The sequence below is a fragment of the Stegodyphus dumicola genome, chromosome 10, assembly GCF_044657685.1.
Source record: "Stegodyphus dumicola isolate Sdum_Otavi_A_Nest chromosome 10, ASM4465768v1".
Taxonomy (NCBI): Eukaryota; Metazoa; Arthropoda; class Arachnida; order Araneae; family Eresidae; genus Stegodyphus; species Stegodyphus dumicola.
The window spans coordinates 6,327,084-6,350,093 of record NC_140777.1 but is presented as its reverse complement, the minus strand read 5'-3'; the positions used below and the strand labels follow the sequence as shown (position 1 = coordinate 6,350,093).

Here is a 23,010-nt window from a genome sequence, read left to right as displayed (position 1 = left end):
TGCATCAGATAAAAGAATGTCTGGAACAACAAATGTGTGATAAGAAGAATCTAGATGGTAGAATGGGATATTTCACTTAGCCGCCATCAGTCTGCGAAGAAAAATGTAATGAATGAAAATAGACAAGCAATGTGAAAAAAAGTTGGATCAATAAGGTAAAGTAGTAAGTACTTAACAAAATGTTAAGTTAAATAATTAACAAAATGTTAGGTAAGAATATCCGAAGGATATTTGTATTTTTCTCTAGGAAAATGGTAGAAATTTGAAAAGCACAGAAAATTTAGGTTGGTTGGTTGGAACTTTTCGGCACAAAACTCATGGTGGTATATTGATATCACCATGATTACCATGATTAATATTGCGCCAAACAAAAGATTATGTATTTTCAAAACTTAAACTAATAAAGACAAGAACACATGCACCATTCAGTGCATACTCACGAGTCATGATTGGAAATTTAAGACAATGTTACATATAGGTATAAAATAGCAAGCTATAAGATCAAACACACAATTTTCTTTTTTACTAATTTTTGAAAACCATGAAATACAGATAGTAAACTCTATAGTCAAAGGATAAATTCTGATGAATATAACTAGATCCCAGTTAGATCTGAACTCAAAGATTCTGAAACTCAAATTGGATTCAGGGCATCCAATTAACATGGTAAAGCTTTGTAGCTTTTAAAAAGTTAAAAATGTTAGAATGTGGTTCTTTACCAACTTAATCTTTTGCTGAAATCTCCCAAGTATTAAAATAAAAATTTCAAAAGCAATTAAAATTTAGACAATCAATTAAAATGTGTTTAATGGTTAAAACAGTGTTGTATTTAGCACAAACTGGTTCAATTTCACCCATCAATAGGTATCTGTGTATTAGCCTTGTGAAACCAATTCTTAATCGGGTCAGAAGGACCTCCTCCTTTCGGTATAGGGTTCATTTCCAATGTTCTATTTTATGTTTTGTATTTCATAATTTATTGGTTAACTGTGCATCCAAAAGATTTTGCCATTTCATCAAAATTTTCCTCCCAATCAAAGTGTTGTTATCTGAATAGGGAACGGGTTAGCTGAACAGGCATATTTTGCAGTGACATCCACCAGTTCGTTTCCCACAACACTAATGGATCCTTTATTAGACTAGAATAGAAGAGAAACACGCTAATATGACAATCAAAATCGTAAAAACAACCTTGTATTTAGCGTAAGTATTTTGAAACACTCAATCGATTTCAAGGGCAGCTAAAGGTCCCTCCTCATCAGGAAAAAGAAATAACAAGAAAGAAGAAAAATACAGGGAAAGGAGTCTTAGAAACACGTGGTCCTTATCAGCACTGCACGTGGTTGTAACCGAATTTTTAATCAGAGTTGCACTGGCCGGCTACTTTTACTGAGCCTGGCTATCTGATTTAAACATGTAACACAAAGGACAAGAAAAATGGCGAAGTTAAAAATAGGGAGCGAGGGGCAAATGCACCTTCACGCTCAAAATCTGAACTTTGAATAATGGAAAGCAACCACTGAACAGATTTTTATACCCTCTGGTAGTACCAAACGTGAGGAGGTAATGCCATCTTTCGGCAAAAATAACTGAATTAAGATAGTAGAATTTTAAAGGCATTAGGAAGGACTGGATTGGACTTCAAAACATTAACTAAACCTGCTAAATCTTTGTGAATGTGAAAAGCCTCAAGAAAATCCAATTCACCTATGGAAGAAGCCTTTTGGATGATTTTTGCAGATCCAAAATCAAAATTATGGTTAAAAGTCCAACTATGATACGCTATTGAAGACTTGTTAATTTCGCCTTTTCTGACATAAGATTCATGTTCCCTGATACGAAACTTTAACGCTCTTTTTGTTTGGCCAATATATCTTAAACCACACTGACACGATATAATATAAATTCCCCAAGAATTCAAGACAGAAACGCAATCTTTTAGAATCGAAGGGTGAATTTTATTAATAGGCGAGAAACCGACTTGAAAATTGAATTTCTGGAGAATCCGTGCAATTTTATAGCTAACAGAAGGATAAAATGGAAGCATGACAAGGTCATTGTCAATCCTTTATTGATCCTTTATTGTACCCTTTATTGTAGGATCCTTTATTGTTGGGTACCAAGCCAAGGCTTAGTACCCAGCAATAAAGGATCTGGTAACCTTTGGCTTTTAAGCTAACACTGAACTTCAGAACTTCTACGAGTAACAGATTTGTGTTATCCACATAGGATTCAAGAGCTTTTAGCACACTAAGCGAGTGTGTGTAACTAATGAAATTTTTCATATGTTGTTTACCTATGGAAGATAGAGTTAATAGCAAAGCAACAATCTCTGCAGTAAAGATGGTATAAGCGAGATAAAGTTTTCTTCCCTCAACAGTATTCCCGCACACGAAGGCAGAGCCGACGTGATCCTGGGACTTAGATCCATCTGTATACACTGCAACATAGTCATTGAAAGCCTGTTTATGTTCATAGAAAATCTGCTTGTACACATCATCATTGGTGTTATCTTTAGCTAAGTTGGAAAATGTGTTGAGAAGCTCAATGTAAGCATCTTTCCAAGGAGGATTTCCAAATATTTTACTGCTTGAACTTTCACCTCTTAGAAGCCATGTTCTTGCATCCACTGTTGAATGCATAATCCCAAAGCAGGAATACAAGAAAGATGCACTTGGTAGAGCAAATAAAACTGGCTATCGAGCACTAAGTAGTTGGCTGAATTATCAGGATGTGAAACAGTTTTTGAAGTAATAGTGAAGAGACAACTACTCATGTCTCAGCTGAAGGAGTGGCTCGAAACATTCTACATACAAACATTGCACAGGCTTTTATATATTTTTGAACAAGGAAATGTGACATTTTATGCAATTCAGCAGATCTTGTCATAACCAAAAATAGGGGAACAATTTAGGTGTTTTCTGTACTTTCTGTAGTTTGAGGTCTTTTACTAGATGATTACTTGGCAGTTTCATGAAGTGTAATAAAATTTTGCAAAGCCATATTTGAAGGAAATAAAAATTCGAACCTGGCATCCCCACCCACCACAGAGTCCAACAAGGGGACTCAGATTCCTGCACCAAGGATAACCAGGTTTATATGCAAACTGAAGCCCCACAGTCAGCTTTCCTAAAAGCAGGTACTCCCGAGAGCTTGTCCCCAAGCCACTGACAAAAGGACCAGTGGCCAGCCGATTGATACCCATGAGTACGATAAAGTGCCTCCCATTTAGAAGAAGCAGAAGCCAAAGCAGTGTGTTGGGGACAGTACCTCGTCCTTCAACTACCAGGACCCTCCTTTCCAGTGACATGGATCTCCACGCACGCAGTTTTCTCACCATTCGAAAACTAGAGACAAGAACAGTTCTAGTTTCTCATAACAAACCTCAACCTCGGAAGAGGAATACCACAAAGCAGAAGAAAAAGAGAAAAGTTAGCATTTGAGAGGAGATGGAAAAAGGATAGAAAGGATGAAAAAGGCCTAGGATTGTGATACCCGATCACTAAGACAGTAATCCCCTGAAGGATCTTCACCTGCTATGCTTTAGCTGGGCATATTGAAATGGCCTTCATGTCTAAGGTGGCCCTATCAGGAGTTATGCTCCCAACATACTTCGCTCATTCTGCCCAATGACACACCCCGCCACTTTGATGCAGCATAGCAGAATTTGGGGGGGGGGTACAGGAAAATTCAGACCTTCAGTACATATTTCATTCTGCTTTAAGCATAATACAGTACAAAGTCTGTAATACAGACATCCACTATCTGGAATGATCTCAAACTCAAAGCCACAAACTTTTCTTTTTGTATGCTTTACGCATGCGTGTAATGTGTTTACACATACGCATTAACGCACGTTTGCACATGCGTGTTGGGAGGATGTGTCTCCAGATACGTTAAAAAATGCATGGCATAATTTATGGCCAGCTACCATATTTCATGGTGAGGACGATGAAGATGATAGCCGCAAATTTGAAGGTTTTTGGACATCGCAAACTAAAGGCGAAATTTTCCAGTTATTAAATTTTGTAAAGAAATGTGGAGATGTGGTAATAAATGAAGATGATATAGCAGAAGTTTTTCATTGCAATGACAATGCCCCCATCATCAATAAATGGACAGCGAAATCTGTAGTATGGTTCTAGATCCAGAAAATACCGTATAGCGAAGAAAGTGACAGAGAGGTTATTGAAAACGAAAAAATTTCAATTGACAAGTCAGTCGGTATTCTCGACACAGCATTTACAGGACTTGAAGAGTGGAACTTTGTAACTGAACAAGAAATTATGTCTGTTTATAGAAAGTATTAGCAAAAAAAAAAAAAAAAAAAAGCAAATTAATATGAAAGAAATGTTTAATAAAGTAAACAAATAAATATTATTATTATTATTATTATTTTTTTTTTGTAAATTTTGATACCCTTTAGATCATAATTGCTCTTTATTTCATAAATTACGATTTCATATTTTTAATTGTATAATTTCTTCATGCTATTTTACCAGATTTAAATTGATGATCTTTAATCCAAAAAAAAAGCCCTAATCCGGAATTACCGAAGTCCCGACAAGTCCGGATTATAGACTTTGTATTCTATTTATATTATCACTTCAGCAAAGAGAATCCACTCAGGTAAAAGTAGCAATGCAGAACAAACAATATGTTATGCACATATCCAGGACAGTACACATCTCTGTATGATTACATTCAGTTCTTTTGTCAACTATAAACTTTGAAAATTTAACTCCAGGCTTTCTGCATTTGTTAGCTGTAAAATTTAACACCTTGCCTTAACTATGGCATATGAGAGATGTGGTACGTCAATAGGGCCAAAAGTAAACACAACATGTGACAGACATGAGCTAGTTATATTCTTTGGGCTACATGCAACAAAACACTTATCAATTTTCCTGTCTACATTGGAATGTGAAGATATATTTCTTGAATATTAGATACCCTTGAAAATGTCTTCAAAAAGAATACTAAGCTTTGATGAGAGTAATAAAAGTTTGCTAACATTTTAAACTATGCTTTAACAGGTATTTTAAATAATAATATTGACAGTAGTGATATTTTACTTTCTGCATGAAAACATAAGCACGTAAACCATACAGCATGCAATTTAAATAAATAGACAAGCAACAGACAAAAAATAGACAAGACTTGGTTTCCTGTAGACTGGGACGACATGAAAATATAGTTTCCATTGTGTATAATAATGGTTGAACTGAAGCCAACAATTCAAATGAATTCCTCTAATGAGGGCAGTTAAGAAACTCCAGTATTCAGAAAAATGATGCAGTTCAACAGATTTTTGCAAATATCGGGTTTTAATCAAAGTTTCCCACCACTGCAAATAGCGTCCACTAAACAGATCACGTTCACCTGTTTAAACGCATTTTGTCAAATGATTTTTGATATTTGAAAGAAAGGAACTTGCTTTAGTACACCGTGTTGTAAAATTTGTAAAAAAATATTGTTAAGTAGAATGGGGTCACAAATAGAACTATCAGGCTACCACATTAGAAACATCATTTATTCCCAGTTCTATTGCAAAAAGTCAGCTACAAAATTTCGCCAAATCATGTGAACAGCTTTTGGTACTAACATTGTACTATATAACTCTGTGATGATTTAGTATCGAAAGTTCAAAAACAAGGACTATGACAGTGAAGAAGAAGAACGTTCTGGGCGAACATCAGTAGGACGCCCAGAACGTTCTGCCTGCCAGAACTTGCAGAAAAAGATCAGTATGCAACCACTCGAGAGCTTGCTAAGGAATTAGATGTTAGCGCCATGTCCACAATTCATGCAATGCATCGCATAAACTTGACATACAAGTTCAATTACTGGGTGCCGCATGAGACGAAGCAGATACAGACAGACATGTTCAGGCCTGCACTAATCCATTTGAATATCAATGCAAGGATAAAATTCTGGACCGCATCAACACTTCTGATGAAAAGCAAATTCACTTCAACAACAAAAACCAAAAAGGGGCTTGATCTGCATGCAGTGAACCTGTCGGCAGCATTGCAAAGTATAATTTTGACTAATAAAAAGATCATGCTTTGTATCTGGTGGGATAACCGTGGTATTATACACAAATAGTATCTGGAAAAAGGTAAAACCCCTTACAGTAAGGTGTACAGCAAGATACTAGTCCATGCTGATGCTACTATCAAGGAAAAATGCCAAACTGAGTTCTGGCGCAAGAAGGTAATATACTCCATCAAAATAATGAAAGACCACACGTGTCTGCATTCACCAGCTGGACTCTGTACAGACTTGAATGGTATCTTTTGCAACACCCACTGTACAGCCCTGACATTGCTTTTTTGGACTTCTACATTTTTTACATCTGCAGCTACATCTTGCTGAATAAAAACTGAATAGAATAAAAACTGGTCTTCACCATCCCCCATAAGCATTCAAACATGATATCAAAATCATGAATGAAAAAAAGAGAGAAAAGCACATTAATAATGTCAAAACTAAATGTATTAAACAGATTTTCGAATCCAATAACAACTCGCAAGGCACATGAAACATATTACTCAACTTCCCTTTAAATTTCCAGTTACATTATATGGCAGTATCTTTCAGACTCTCCCTTTTTTCATGCAAATCTGATTAAACATAAAAGTATAATTTTTGCAAAAGTTTCAGCAAAATCATTTAAACAAAACTTACATCATCCATGGCTATGAAATTTGATGCGTCATGAAAAAGATGTATCTTGACTAGATCAAAGATTGTATGACCAATACTCCAGCGTGTTCTCGTGAATCCTTTACTCTAAAAACAGAAAATGAAACAAAAAAAAAAAAAAAAAAAAAAAAAAAAAGATAATGTGCATACAGCATATTTTAGAATTAAGTGTTTAATAGGTTTTAGAGTTAAGATGTGGAAAGTAGTACCAATGAATTGCTGTCTATTAATTTTTATAAAACTATCATATCCAAAACCTCGTAACAGTGTTTTCTTATCATTATGTAGGCCATGTAATATTTCAACACACTTTTTCTAACTTAATTTATAGCAGAACTCTGTCAAATTTTTTAATAATGTAACCAAACCAGAAGTCTAAGAATTATATTAAATAAATGCAATTTAAACATTTCAAACTTGTATATGAGATAAATTTTTAATGAAATGGGAATAAATTTCTATACATGAGTATTTTTTAAATTTGATTTAAGGTCCAAAATTTTAATTCCAATACTAGAAATGATATTGTTCATGCTTTTTACAAAAAGTGCTCAACTGATTTACTTTAATACAGCATTTATAATAAAAAGTCCAAAATCTGGATTTTTCATATTCGAAATGATCTAATATCTGGACTTCAGAACAGCCTTCAGCAATTTTTTAAGATTTTTTTTTCTTACAAAGTATTGGAATGGAGAGTATAATACTAAAAAAAAAGAAGCTGTTCCATAACAGTGATTTTTCTCATTGACTAACTGAGATTCCTACTCATAACATTCAAACACCTGCTGGCTAAGTGGCTATGACTACACTTGCCCTTGAATGGTTGTGGGGGGATTAGCATTTTTTTAACAATGTAATTTATTTTTTAACATAAACAATAAATGAATGTCCAAGACATATTTTTTGGGAGCAGGATGTCGCTCATTCTAGTCTAAGTTGCTATGACTACACTTTTTGCCCTTGAATGGTTGTAGGGGGATTAGCATTTTTTTGAACAATATAATTTATTTTTTAACATAAACAATAACTGAATTTCCAAGACATATTTTTTGGGAGCAGGATGTCGCTCATCCTAGTTTCTGTTCACTGGCATAGCAACAGGAGAAGGAATTTGATTCTGAGGAATTTAAGTTCAGTTAACATTGCAAATTATGCTCTTTCTTAACTTTTAAATTTGATACAGCTTATTATTTTTTGGAGCTGGTATAAATGGCACTGCACTATTAAAATTAAAGTTAGAACTTTAGTATTACAAATTAAAAGTTTGAACTTTTTGAAATCAAAATTATGTTAGGAATATGGCACTGAAGAGTCACTAGAACAACAATGAATAACAAAAAAACTATTCATAATTCTAAAAATGATAATTATGACAAAGTAGTGATTGAATAGATGAGATAGCGATGCTGCACCATTGAAAGTCCAATGCTAATGGCTCTAGGCAAAATATTTAATGAGGATGAAGTTAAAGGCTTAATTCGTATATTCAACAGGTCAGTTAACCAAATTTAAAAATCACCATAGCATGAGGCAGTTCAAAATTTCAGGCAATAAAACTTCAGCTGATCCATGTGTATTCACCAAACTCATTAACCCCTTCGCGCCGACTGTCACGTATACGTGCCAGCAACGAACACACTTACCTACCGGCCGACACGCAGGCGTGCCAGAGGATTGTTCCGTTCTCTACCGACTGTCACGTATTTGTGCCAGTACTTTGGAACGTTTTTCAAACTATAATTTCTGCCACAAGATGTCACTGTATGTCCATATGGTTTCAGATACATGTAAATTAGACCTTCTACTCGAAATGAGAGAATACTCACATACACGTGTTTTTAATTATATAAACAAACGGGGAAATAAATGTTTCCGAATGGCGTGATTTATGACGTCTCTTTAAATCGCACTTTTTATTCGCACGTGGTAGTTGTTTACTGTAAGTAGAGAAGTTTTATTTGCTCTAAAGCATTGGGTATTTTGGTTTGCAGTTCAGTTTTTAGAAAATAATTAGATCTTGTTAGACGTGAATTCTTTGTTTTTACCGTTGCAATTTCGAAGCGTCGAAAATGTTTAACAGAGCATGAAATAGCAGAAATGATGCAAAATATTTCAGATATTGATTCTGAAAGATTAACTGAAAGACATTTTCTAAAACTTTGTTCAGAAGAGACTGATAAGAAAATGAGACGACGATGCTTCGTTTGTTCACATTCCCGGAAAAATCCTCCAAAACGGCAAATGAGTTATTACAAGGAATGTAACATAGGACTGTGTGTAGATCCCTGTTTTCAAATTTTTTATACGAAAAGAGAATTTTAAGTAATATATCTAGTTTTCAGATGTATAATGTTAAAATTCATAAAATGGTGAGTAATTAAAATAAAATATGTAAAATATGCTTTTAAACAAGAAATAAGGTAATTAAAGTATATATATAAAAATATTTATAAAGCATAAGTCATTTAAATACTCTATAGAGCATTATTAAACAATGCATTTATACTTCGGAAATTTCATGGATTTAGGCCCTATAGCAAAAAAGCCCCCGGCCCTGGAGAGACGCTCGCGTAAGACACTGCCGGCCTCAGCGATAAGCGCGCGTTTTCGCTACCCGGCTCGAAGGGGTTAAGGATGAAAGTTATCACCAGAATTGGCTGCTGTCATGACACTGGTGTTGCTTGGTAATATATGAATTTTGAAATACCCGAGCTACCTCTACAGAAAAGACCTAACCTTGTGTCAAAGATTCCAAAGCGAGACTAATCGTTCTGGTATGTGCAAATGTTACAGGAATGCACAAATTTAAACTTTACACAATTGGGAATAACACAACTTTGACTTTTAAAAGAGTAAAATTTTCTCTATCATCGTTTAAATATAAAAGCATGAATGACAGAAACATTAACAAATGACTGATTTTGAAAATCATTTCATACCAGATACTCAGCAAAGTTTGAAATTAGTTGATTCATCGGATGATGCAAAATTTTAGCAATTATAGACAACTGTTCGGCTCATACTTTACTTAATGTTTTAGCTAATGTCTCCATCTTTTTCTTTCCTCCAAATTAAACATAAATCATTTGCCCAATGAGTATCAGAGTGCGTTGTACACTGATGCAGATGTAAGATAGTCTTTTTAAAACCTATGTTGAATTTTCAGAACAGTAACAAGGCCATTCAAGAAATTTTCAAGTACACTGACATAAAATCTGCTTCGTGGATCATTGGAAGGTCATAGAAAGATGTGTCTGAAGATACATTTAGAAATGCTTGGAATAATTTATTGCTAGCTGCCATATTTCATGGTGATGATGATTACAACAATCACAAAAATTATACACAAGCTGAAGGCAAAATTTTCCAATTAATGGAATTTGTGAAGGAATGTGGAAAATTAAGGTCAGATCAACGCCAGCCATTCGACGTGTGGTCAGTTCAACACCATACTTTTTTTTTGTTTTTGTTTGACGCCATACTTTTCATATTTTTATTTATTTTTAGATTACGTTTGCACCACCATTCAAATAAATTTGGTGTCATCATCATTTGGTGTTTCACACCCCACATTATGGGAATTCATAGATGGTCTCAGGCGTGTTCAAAAATCAATTGATCAACGTTACGAACAATTTGTATGTAGAGATGAACCGCCGCACAAGTGGAATAGGTATCTGTGAGCTCATATGAGAATTAAAGTAATAGTTGAAGATTTTGAAAATCGAAAAATAATAGAATACCTGAAAGGTGTGACGCATAACTTTGCAATGGATTAGTATAATAACAGTTCTGCGATGTAATCTTATTTATGTGTAATTTTATTTACCTGTAATTATATTTGTCTGCAATATAACTACTTTGTAACCATATGTTTTTTTACCATTTGCGTATTTTGCATTTTTGATGCTGTTTTCTGAAATAAATAAATAAAAAAAAAAAAACCTTCTTCATGTCCCGGGGCCTTGACGTTGGCGAGGGAGTTTCTCATTAATCTGGGACACAAACAAAAATCTAGAACACTTTCACACATATACACACATATATTTATTTCAAATATGCATGCAAACAATTGCTAATTCAATAAATAAAAATCAGTCATATTACTTACTTATATAATTTCATATTTATTCTATAAATAAATAAAAATACTAAAAAAATATGGCGTCAAACTGCCTTGGCGTCGAAACGACCTGCTTCGTTGAGTGCCATTTGATATGAGTTAAGCTTGTGTCAAGAAAGCATACAATAAACTAACTAGCCAGAGTTACATTACAGACATGAAAAAAAACTGTGGTTTTTCCCATATCTTCACAAGGACTTCAGAATTACCTTACAGCAAGGTAATGCACAATCATGGAAGCAATCAATGTCAATACTTCAGCAACACACAAAAGGTTACAATTCTGCCTTGACTGTTGGATTCACTAGATGTTTTCCCAATTGAACATGTCTGGTATACAAATACTGCACACACTGGAATAACAGAGACTACCAGTAGCTGCAAATGATAGAACTCTGGCAACAAATTTCAGTCACATGGATTGCAACATCTCAAGATACTGTATTTCCCAGCATATGAAACACAGTGTGATTTATCAGGTTAGAATTTAAGAAAAATACTTTGGTCAGACAGAAGAGGATCTATAATTTATCCTTAAGGTTTTATTCCAAGAATTTTTCTTAACTGATATCCCAGATATCATGAAACAGGCGAAGATTTTGCAACTATAATATTCGAGGACATGTCACACACATTTTAATTTAGTATATTGTTTAGGTTGAGTGTCATTTCCTCGTAGTTTTTTTTTTTTTTTTCTTGCCATTTTCCTGAAGTGCAACATTTACGCTGATATGATCTTTCTTCTGGATATTACGCTACGTAATTTGCTGATTGCGTTGCTACAGCCTGAATCTGTGGTGCCACGACTTAAGATATGGCCAATGACAGACAGCCACTGCAACCTCGATGAGCCAAACCACTAGATTCCCTGAAGTAATGTACAAGAATTTTTAGTTTTGTTACAGTCATATAGCCTAGGCATATTTTCACCTGTTTTAGCATATGAAATTGTTACAAAGCTGAAACAGCTGATTTCCCTTTCAGATACAACAATTTAACCAGAAATTCATTATTGAGCAATACAACTGACAGTGACTCATCAAAATTAGAAAATATAAAAAAACTAAATTTCAGCAGATGAACAGCTTAATCTCTTTGGCATTTCAATTACCCTACAGTATATATTCCTACTTGTATTCATTGCATATATTATGGTCAAAGTAAAAAATCCAGTGATTATTAATAATAATCCAGTTGTTGGTTTAATGTGATAAATAACACAAAATAATCACATTTACTAATAAATATTTATAATCATCAATGGGGTTTGGTCAATGCAAATAATTAAGCATACAAAACAGAAATTTCGAACTCTAATGAAATTTTAATGTCATGAAAACATGCATGAAATTAAAAAATGTCTTACAACAATGATTACTGTTATTTATTACATACTTTAGCATTTTTCTTAGCAGTGAAATTCAATCAATGAAAAAAAAAAAAATGTTTTATAGCAATGATTACTGTTATTTGTAAGATACATTCATTATTTACTACATCAAATAAATTATATTATGAACACCTTACAGCAACAAAAAATGCAAATAAATTGCATTATAAACACACTGCTATTACATTTTAAAGAAATTATTAACGACTGTGAAATATGAATTTACGGAGGGTTTCTGAATTTTTCCACTGTAGCGATTTGGGCTACCATTACTTGTGCAATTACAATATTGAAATCCCTGACTACGTAAATTTCTTATGAGCACATTTTCTTACTTATTTTAATATTTGTAACTTTATTGACTAAAATAAAAGCTTCCTAGCATACACTAGAATAATTCTTTGGTTAGAAGTTGGTTTAAAATGCCATGTTTTGAGCTTAAATTATTTTCATTTTGTTTAAAAATTGTAACAGCTATAATTCACCTTATCAGCCTTTCCCATGCCATCCCTCTGGTATTTTTATCCAAACGGTTTCTCCTAAATTAACAACTGCAGGTTTTAACTTAAAAAGTGCTAACATGTTTTCTTCTTGCTTATTTGGTGACAGTTTAGCACAGCGCTAAGTTTCTTGAATAATTTCTGAGAATTCATCAATTCTTTCTCTTTTCAACTTCAGAATTATGTTGCTCCTTTTCTATTACCCAACACTCTTATTTGTGTTTTTCATTACATCTGCAACAGTCACTACCTCCAAGTCTTCATTCAAATCACCCAGTTCAACTTCCATATTCATTGCACCAGTATCTTTATCCTCGACTGAGATTACTTTCTGAGGATGGATATCAGCCTTAGACTCTTAATAATGCCAGGTATTCTTCATCTTCAATTCCTATTAACTGGCAAGTAGGTTCTTAAACATGCTTTAGCTTTACAGCTAAATATAGCTTCATACGTGCTGTGATCTCTTTCTAAGCAATGTGCACCATTTCTCACAAATTGAATAAACTTTATGCCTTCTGACCACTTTGTATGTTTGTTTCCAAATCAGCAAGTAACACCTCTTCAATATCTTGTTTCAATATTTTTATTAGCAAATTATTTACCATTGCCAGTCTTAGCTCTCCATAACGTGAACACATCCAGCAGATGATAGGTAACTTAATTTGCTTTTAATGCCCTTTACTGAACAATTTTCATTACATGGTCTCGTTAAACCGTTATAAACTTAATGTCTCTATTCGCTTCCGACTGTAAATCAGTAAGATCAATTTGACACCTTGGATTCAATTTAATGCTTTTAACAAAATAAACAAACAAAAAAGTTTTATCTTGTAACGAATTGTTTCTTTTGACAAAATTCACAAAGATTTAAATATATCAATTTTAATCACAATCTGCTTATATTTTGTCTTAAGCATTTTTATCATTCTATTGCACCCTCCATGGCCTCCAGAAAAGCATAAAGTATAATTAGGTCTTTTTTATTTTTAGCTGCAGCAATATGTTTTTTTAACACAACCAATTCTTCACAATATCATACCTTGATAGTCAATGATAATCTTCTGGTTATTTGCCAGAAGTCTTCTCTTCATTTTCCTTCTCTCTCTAGGGGGAAAAAAAAAAAAAAAAAAAAACTTTCTAACTGAGAATTTTTTCTTTTTTCGATTTTAGCATATCAAAACCATCATCAAAATGTGCCCTCTGAAATCTAAATCATCATCCACTGTGCTTACAAAGAGAGTAAAATTTGTCAAAATTTGGAAACATTTATGTGTATGCTAGCAACTGACGAAAGTAGTACCAAATTGAGACACAGCAGAACACAGAACATTTGTGAATGCTGAATGTAAAGTACATGTGAGTGTTTTGAAAAATGTAAGTGCCTACAGTAGATTTTATTCAGTTGTGGCCAACAGGCAAAAACAAACATGAGTGTTCACCACCACTATTATACATTTGCAATTTCGTTAGGTGTTGATGCAGGAAAATCACACTCATGCATAATGGCAAATCTCAAAAGGAACCCACTGAAAATTGTTACACTTCCCTTCATTGATGGTAATTATTAATAACAAACGATTCATGTGATAAACTCTCATAAATTATTAATTTGAAGTGGTTTGTTATTATTAATAACTGAGTTTTAAAAATACCTGACCATAAAATATATAATATATGGTTAAATGGGAGGTTTTATATCTTGATTTACTACGTTAAGTTAACTACAAAAAAAAAAAAAAAAAAAAAAAAAAAAAAAAAAAAAAAAAAAAAAAATGAATATTTATTTAACCGCTTCACGTGCTTTAACAAATCTGACTACTCATGATTCAGATTTTGTCCCAAACATAAACATCATGAGACAGGCTCGAGAACAGAAAGCAGAGCCACACATAAACATCACGATTCAGGCTTGTGAAAAGAAAGCTGGGCTAGTGAGCATTAACATCGTAATTTCATGGTTGTAACCCAATGTTAGTTCCTATCAGTACACTACATGAGTTAGTCACAATTTTTTATTATACAGTCAAAAGTCGTTAATCTGGACTCGTCGGGACTTCGGCGATTCCGGATTATAGATCATCAGTTTAAATCTGGTCAGATGGCATGCAGAAATTATAAAATTAAAAATATGAAACCGTAATAAAGAACAATTATGAAATAAAGAACAATTATGATCTAAAGGGTATCAAAATTTACAAAAAAAAAAAAAGCTTAATATTTATTTGTTTACTTTATTAAACATTTCTTTCAATGTAAGTTGTTTAAGTTGCTTCGTTTTTTATGTGATAATACATTCTCTTTAATTCTATAAACAGACATAATTTCTTCTTCAGTTACAAAGTTCCGCTGTTCAAGTCCTATAATTGCTGTGTCGAGAATACCGACTAACTTCTCAATAGCAATTTTTTCGTTTTCAATAACCTCTGTCACTTTCTTCGCTATCGGAAGCGAATTATACTGACGAGGAATTTGATTTAAATCATATCAAAGATGGAGTACATCGAGATGAAATACTACATTTAATAAGGAATTATAAGCCAAATAAAATAAAAACATCTGCCCTGAAGATAAGGATAGTGCTGACAGATCAACTTCCAATTCATTGCGCGCCGCAGCGTTAAAGATAAACAAAGTTTAGATAAACAAACGTTAAAGTTTAGATAAACAAAGGATATGCCTTTATCCATTTTTTGCAGCAATTCCACTTTTTGTTTAATAGACTTTGAAACATACTTTCGCTTTGTAGATCCTTTACATATTAGTAAATATATATCAGAAATTCTATTTGACATAATCGAAAGTTCAAGCTTACTTTTATAAAATTGCTCTAACAGTCTGCAAAAAATAATAAGCCGAATCCAATTCGAAGATTAAGGAACAATGCAATCTGCAACAATAACTGAATTAGATCATTTTAGCTTAGCTTATACCGTCCGTTATACATTAAAAGTGCATTCGTAAACATATTTTGCGCATGCGCACAGGCATATTCGCAGCCGTAAAGGTCTTACGCGCATGCGTCAATACGACGCATGAGCAGAAAGTTTGTAGCTTTGTGGTCCGGATTATAGATCATTCCCGATTATGGGTGTCCGAATTAACGACTTTTGACTCTATAAATGATATAATTTTTATTAAAATTATATATTAAAAAAATAATATATTTATAATATCTGCAAAAGGCAGAAGAATTAAAGTTTACTTCTACTAAAGTTTACTTACTTGAAGTATTATTTATTTATGAAATATAATTTTGAAACTGTTATTTATTACAAAATATATTTATAATATCTATGAAGGATTAAAGTTTACTTCCACGCCACCAGTATCGCACAAAAGTGAGTATAATACAGGCATTTATGCTTCGGCTTGTATTGTGATTGTTCTCAAGCATCAGTCTGGCTTGTTTACCAAACATTGACCCATAACACTTGAGCCCAAGTTTTGTCGAGGTAAATGGCATGGGAAGGAGTAAATGCAACATAAATCTTGAAAATATCAGCATTGCTTTCAATCATTAAATATGATAATTAAAAAATTGAAGCAATGCAGAAAAATGGTGGTGTGTGGTGTATTTAATTATGGCAAAGCACACTAGGCCTATCTGGCTAAGAGGAGGGATGCGTCCGTGGAGGACTTTCTAAGGAAAAGTGACTCGTATACACATTACACATGGGGAAAACCACGAAAACGTCCACGCAGGCAGCCCGTTAGCGGGATTCGAACCTTCGACCGAACTTCCAGTGTTCAGCGACTTTACCGCTTGGCCGCTGGTGGGCCCCGCTGCAGAAAAATGAGAAAGATAAATTTTTAAGCAGGTGTCCTTTAGATGTATCACAGCACTTTCTACATTACACTGCCTATTATATATATATCACAGTAATTATTTCAAAATTTTGGAAAAAAAAAAATTCTTGGCATGTGACTCAGTGTTTCCCCCATGAAAAAAGCAGAAAAGCAGAAACTAACGAATTAATGTTACCTCAGGAAATATCTCTGTGGGAAATTTTGATTTTTCTTTCATTCCAAAATGCTCAATACTTCCAATATAAACTTCTTTCCCTGTCAAAGGTAAGTACTTGTGGCCTAGACAAGTAAAAATATCATGATTTAAATTATTTTATTTAAAATATACTGTGCATACAAATGGTGAACATAAGTGTGATTTATTACAATAAAAATACACATGTAACAAATCATAAAAGCAGAGCAGTTTTTAAAGATCTTTTTATTTTATGCATAAAATTATATACAACATATCATTTTCAGTAATACCAGTATTCCAGATTAGTAATTCTTAAATTGTTTGGGCCCCAGCCATTTGAGTAAAATTGTTAACTCATGTTCTGCACCTCATAAGAGGCAAAATATAAATTGTAGTCTTCAGATTAAACACAGTACAAAGTCTCCAATATACGGAATAATCTAAACTCTGGACCTCAAAGCCACCAACAAAATTTATTCTTTACGAATTTTTTTTATGCTTCATACATGCACATTTGATTGTTTTCCCCATAATAAAACATGTAGAGTCCCGATTCTCAATTTCACTTCGGCACTAAATAAAATACCTTGCTATTGAAGAAACAATCATTTTAGCATAAATTTGTGTAATCAATAATTTGGTTCCGTATATGTGTATCTACTTGGCATACATCTCAAACAGAAACATTCTACGTAAAAACATTGTTGATTTTAAAACTTTTATATCTCTGATGCCAACCTGGCAAATTATTATTTATTATATTTTACTTTCATAACCGTATGTTTATCAAGACATGACAACATGAGTAATGACTCATTCAACGATGCCTAAACAATATTTTTATATTAGTAACTGAATAACAAGGAGTATGGAAACCTTTCATGTTGACATTTACGCTTGGCGATGATTACAGATGCGCTAAATGTTGACAAGGAAAAATTTAACAAAAATGTCTTTCCATATGCTAAAAATAGATTTTGTTAATGATGCTCATAGGTCAAAAGATTACATGTAGTGCTAATTGTTTAACACATAAATGTTACCGAGATTGTATGGTCCCGAGATTGTATGGTCGCACCTGGAGGCAGAATATATGGAAGAAAAGATTGTTGGAATTTAGAGAAGCACCGAGCAACAAAATTAAGGGATAAAAGGATATCTGGAATTTAAAGAAAGCTCTGGGATCCAAAATTTAGGGGTGGCAAAAATTTAGAACTTGGGGGGAAGTGCATGGTAGGAGACTTTAGGACCCATGGAGACTGCACCAGACGATAAGATATCTAGTGCTGGCCCTTGATAAGCCTCAAGTATCTGCGGGAATTATTTGTTCAGGACTCCGATAAGTCTTAAACATGTGTAATAAATAGACATGAGCATAATAAATAACTAATAATTATGGCTTAATTGCCTCAGTGTGCTATAGAGGCAAGACAAAATTAAGCGGAACAACTTGTCTTTCATCATCAATCTCATAATACATAGCCAATAGTGTATGGCGGACGCTATTAAATTAGGCTAAAATGATTTCGATTCCAAGGAATTTCAATTCATGTAGCAGCTTGTGCAGTTCCTTAACCTTCTAGTTTGATCCAGCTTATTATTTTTTTTGCAGGCTATTTTTATTACAGCAATTTTATAAAAAATTAAAGTTTCAACTTTCAATTATGTCGAAAAGAGTTACTTATTCTGGAGTTGCAACAGGATCTAAAAAGCGAAAACCTACTTCGAAGTCCAATAAACAAAAAATGGAATTGCTGCAAAAAATGGATAAAGGTATACCTGTCTCAAAATTATGCGAGGAGTATGGCATTTGAAAGCCAACTGTATATGACATAAGATAACAGAAAAAGAAACTTTTTGAATTTTTTGTGGATTCCAACACCCACAAACATAATATAACAAACTCGCATAACAGAAAAATTATTCGTTATGCAAAAAGTGAAGATTATGGCAAAGTGATGACTGAATGGGTCAGACGGTGTCACAGCGAGGCATGCCATTGACGGATAAAATGCTAATGGCTCAAACTAAATTATTTGACTAAGAAATGAACTTACAAACTAAACATATTCGACAGGTTGGTTAACTAAATTTAAAAATCGCCATAGTATAAGGCAATTAAGAATTTCAGGTGAAACAATTATGATGAACTATTTGCAGATGAATTCATTGAACTCATTAGTTAAAAGTTATCTCCAGAACAAATTTGCAACACAGATGAAACTGGTCTTTTAGAGCAATATGTACCGTAAATTACCTTGGACACCTTTACAGAAAAGACTCCAACTCGTGTCGAAGATTTCAAAGCGAGATTAACAATTTTTGCATGTGCAGATGCTGCAGGAACGCACAAGTGTAAACTTTTCGTAATTGGAAAAAATACAGGACATCAAGAATTTAAAGGAGTAAAATGTTTCCCATCATATATCATGCAAATAAAAGAACATGGGTGACAAAAGTGTTAATGAATGGTTGGTTTGAAAATTATTTCATACCCAAGGCTTGGAAGAATTCGGTTGGTTTACGGAGGCCTGACGTAAAAATTGTTCTGATTGTAGACAACTCTTTGGCTCATATGCCACTCAAAATTTTAGCAAAAGACAAAGTAACCGTATTATTTTTTCCTCCAAATTGTACGTCCATCATTCAGCCTATGGATATTATCAGAATAGTGTGCATGCTGAAAATGCAAATATAAATTAGAATTTTTTCAATCCTTGTTACACTTCTTGAACAATGGCAAGACTATTCAAGAATTTCTGAAATATTTTAGCGTAAAATCTACTTTCTGGAGCATCACACGATCTTGGGTCTCTTCAGATACTTTAAAAACTGCTTGGCATAATTTATGGCCAACATTTCATGTTAAGGATGATGAAGATGACAGCCGCAAATGTGAAGGCTTTCAGATATCTTAAACCAAAGGTTAAATTTTCCAAGTAATGGATTTTTAAATGAAATGTGGAGAAGTGGTAATAAACAAAGATGATATAACAGAAGTTTTTCATTGCAATAACAATGCTCCAATCATCAATCAATTAACGGACAGCGAAATTTGTAGTATGATTCTAAATCCAGAAAATACCACTACCAATAGTGAAGAAAGAACACAGAAGTTATTGAAACTGAAAAAATTTCGATTGACAAGTTAGTCGGTGGTGATGTGGTGTATTTAATTATGGCAAAGCACACTAGGGCTATCTGCCTAAGGGGAGGGATGCCTTCGTGGAGGACTTTCTAAGAGAAACTGGCTCGTATGATAGTTAAACATGGGGAAAACCCCGAAAACACCAATGCAGCCAGGCCTATCGCGGGATTTGAACCTCGGACTGAACTACCAGTGTTCAGGAACGTTACCGCTCGGCTGCTGGTGGGCGACAAGTTAGTCGGAATTCTTGACATACCAACTACAGTACTTGAACAGCAAAACTTTGTAACTGAACAATTATGTCCGTCTATAGAACTGAAGAGAAAGTATAAGCACAAATAACGAAGCAACTCAAACAATTTACAATGAAAGAAATGTTTAATAAAGTAAACAAATAAATACAGTACAAAATCCAAAATCTGGATGTCCATTATCTGGAATGATCTAAAATTCGGACATCAAAAACCTCCAAAACATTTTTACTCGTAGGCTTTACACATGCATATTTGATTTCCCCCTCTGCGCATAATAAAACATCTGGAGAGTCCCAATTCTTAATTTCACTTCAACACTACATAAAATACCTTGTTATTGAAGAAAGAATCATTTTAGTGTAAATTTGTATGACCAGTAATTTGGCTCTGTTGCTGCCTATCTGCTAGGCACACATCTCAAATGGAAAAATTCCACATAGATCCATCATTGATCTGATGTCAACTTTGCAAATCATTATTTATTGTACTTTCCTTTCATCACTGCATGTTTATCAAAACATGACAACTTGAGTAATGACTCACGTAGCGATGCCTAAACAATTTTTTTATGTTAGTAATTGAATAATAAAGGAGTATGGTAACCTTTTATGTTGACATTACGCTTGTCAATGATTACAGATTTAAGTTAAATGTGCTAAAAATGTTGACGAGGAAAAATTTACCAACAATTTCTTTCCATACGCTAAACATAGATTTTGTTGATGATACTCATAGATCCAAAGATTACATTTAGGGCTATTTGAATTAAGAACAAACGATTTGTTATTCATATAAACCCAGAACCAGCGCCCATATGGTTGCATCGAGTCGCAGAATTTAGGACCCACAGAGACTGCATCAGGCAGTAAGATATCTAGTGCCGGCCCTCAATAAGGCTTAAGTATATGTGGGAATTTATTTATTCAGAACTCTGATAAGCCTTACACATGTGCAAGAAATGGGCAAAAGTATAATAAATAACTAAACTAATACAATTCAGGCTTAATTGTCTCAGTGCGCATTAGAAACAACATAAAATTTAACGGAACAATTTGTCGTTAATCGCCAAGCCCATGATGCATAGCCAAATATGTATGGTGTAGGATAGCTAAATTTGATGATGATAGCTGCTAATTTTAAAGGTTTTCAGATATCACAAAACAAAGGTGAAATTTTCCAATTAACGGATTTTGTAGAGAAATGTGGATATGCAATAATAAATGAAGATAATATAAAAGAAGGTTTTCATTGTGATGACAATGCTTCTCAATCATCAATCAATTAATGAATGGCGAAATCTGTAGCATGGTTCTAGATCCAGAAAATACCACTACTGTTTGTGAAGAAAGTTACAGAGAAGTTACTGAAAATGAGAAAATTTTGATTGACAAGTTAGTCAGAATTCTCGAAACAGCAGTTACAGGACATCCACAATGTAACTAAACAAGAGATTATGTCTGTCTACAGAATTAAAGAGAAAGTATAAGCACAAAGAACAAAGCAACTTAAACAACTTACATTGAAAGAAATTTTTAACAAGGTAAACAAATAAATATTAAGTTTTTTATAAATATTAAGTAAGAGGTTGGACATATTTGAAAGAAGATAAGTGACATTTACGTTTTACTAATAGTTAGCTTTATGTTGATTTTTTTTTATGTCTCATTTTGTCACATACTTGATCAGTCTAGAGCAGAGGTTCCCAACCAGTGGTACGTGTACCACTGGTGGTATGCAAGAAAAAAATAGGTGGTACACAAAGAAGCAAAGTATTTTAAACTATTTTTTTCAAAAGTTAAAATCCCAACATCCTGATTGAGTTTTTTCTCTTAACACTCGTAAATTTATGTGATCTGCGCTTTGTTCAAGATTGATGGTGGTAGTACTTTGTAGTAATGGTACTAAAGGGTTTCAATTTTTGTTTAGATGGTACACGTTAGTCAAAAGGTTGAGAACTGCTGGTGTAGAGGTTTAATAACAGGTAGATTTTATGTCAAACGGCAGAGGTTAAAATGAGAAGTAAGATCATAATCAGCATGATTCATAACAAAAGACTGAATATTATCACTGCTGCTGCTTGTCTAGAGAGAGACCTGCTGATTAGAACAAACTTGAAAGGCCTGATGTAGGCACGGTTAGCAAGTGTTGAAAGTTAGTCAAGCTCTGTTTGATGCAGTTAGTGTCATAGCTTTGTGCAGAATTCCACGGGTTGTAACCCAGTTAATATACTTTCAGGTTCCAATAAGCCATTCAAGCACCAAAGTTGATAAGTTGTATTATTTTAAGTCTCACTAGATGCAAAGAATAAGTTTTACTTGAATTTCTACATTTTTGTGTTTTATCTTGTGACCACAGTGAATATTAACCACTGGCGCTACGACTAAACTTCACGGTTGCGGTGCCATGCGCTACAATATAACAAGCGGTAAAGTGTCTCATTTACGCAGCTCCGCATCTGTGAGTACAATCCAGAACTGTAACTCGAGAAATAAACAATCTCGTTGTTAGGCGACGTGTGCACCACGTTATTTTCATTTTTAGGCATGGTTTGAGACAAAAGCATCTTGACGTGCGTGGCACGTCTTTTTAGCGCAAGTGATTAATGAAAGGCAATAACTCGCTTTAATACATGGAGATAATTTTTAAGGGCAAGCAGTTAGTTATAAATAATTAAATTAGGTAAATAGGTAACCTTAGTCACTATGCATTTACATGGCCACTATTAAATTTTTTTTCCAACAATATTTGTTAAAAAAGCCCTATTAAAATCAAAATCTAATAAAATTTCACAGTTTAAAATACATGTAATTTATGACACTGATTCTTAAATAATATTAGAAAAATTACACATTAAAAGCTACAAAACATGTATGTTTGTAACAACAACACTCAACAA

The 23,010-nt window shown here is 33.6% G+C and overlaps 1 protein-coding gene across 16 annotated transcripts in view; it reads right to left on the bottom strand.

The window, feature by feature from the left end:
* LOC146994865 (inositol polyphosphate-5-phosphatase A-like) overlaps positions 1-23,010 on the bottom strand; it is a 205,737-nt gene that overhangs the window by 26,570 nt on the left and 156,157 nt on the right. For 14 of the 16 annotated variants that reach the window (XR_015043280.1, XR_015043281.1, XM_085824598.1 and 11 more), the window contains 2 exons: positions 16,710-16,813; positions 6,691-6,795 (listed from right to left, as the gene is read on the bottom strand). Coding sequence is in view for 14 of the 16 variants with exons in the window: in XM_085824598.1 (XP_085680724.1) it covers positions 6,691-6,795; positions 16,710-16,813 (209 nt within the window). In the remaining 2 variants the exon portion in view is untranslated. The remainder of the gene's footprint in view (positions 1-6,690; positions 6,796-16,709; positions 16,814-23,010) is intronic. The other 2 variants (XM_085824607.1, XM_085824608.1) reach the window with 1 other exon arrangement.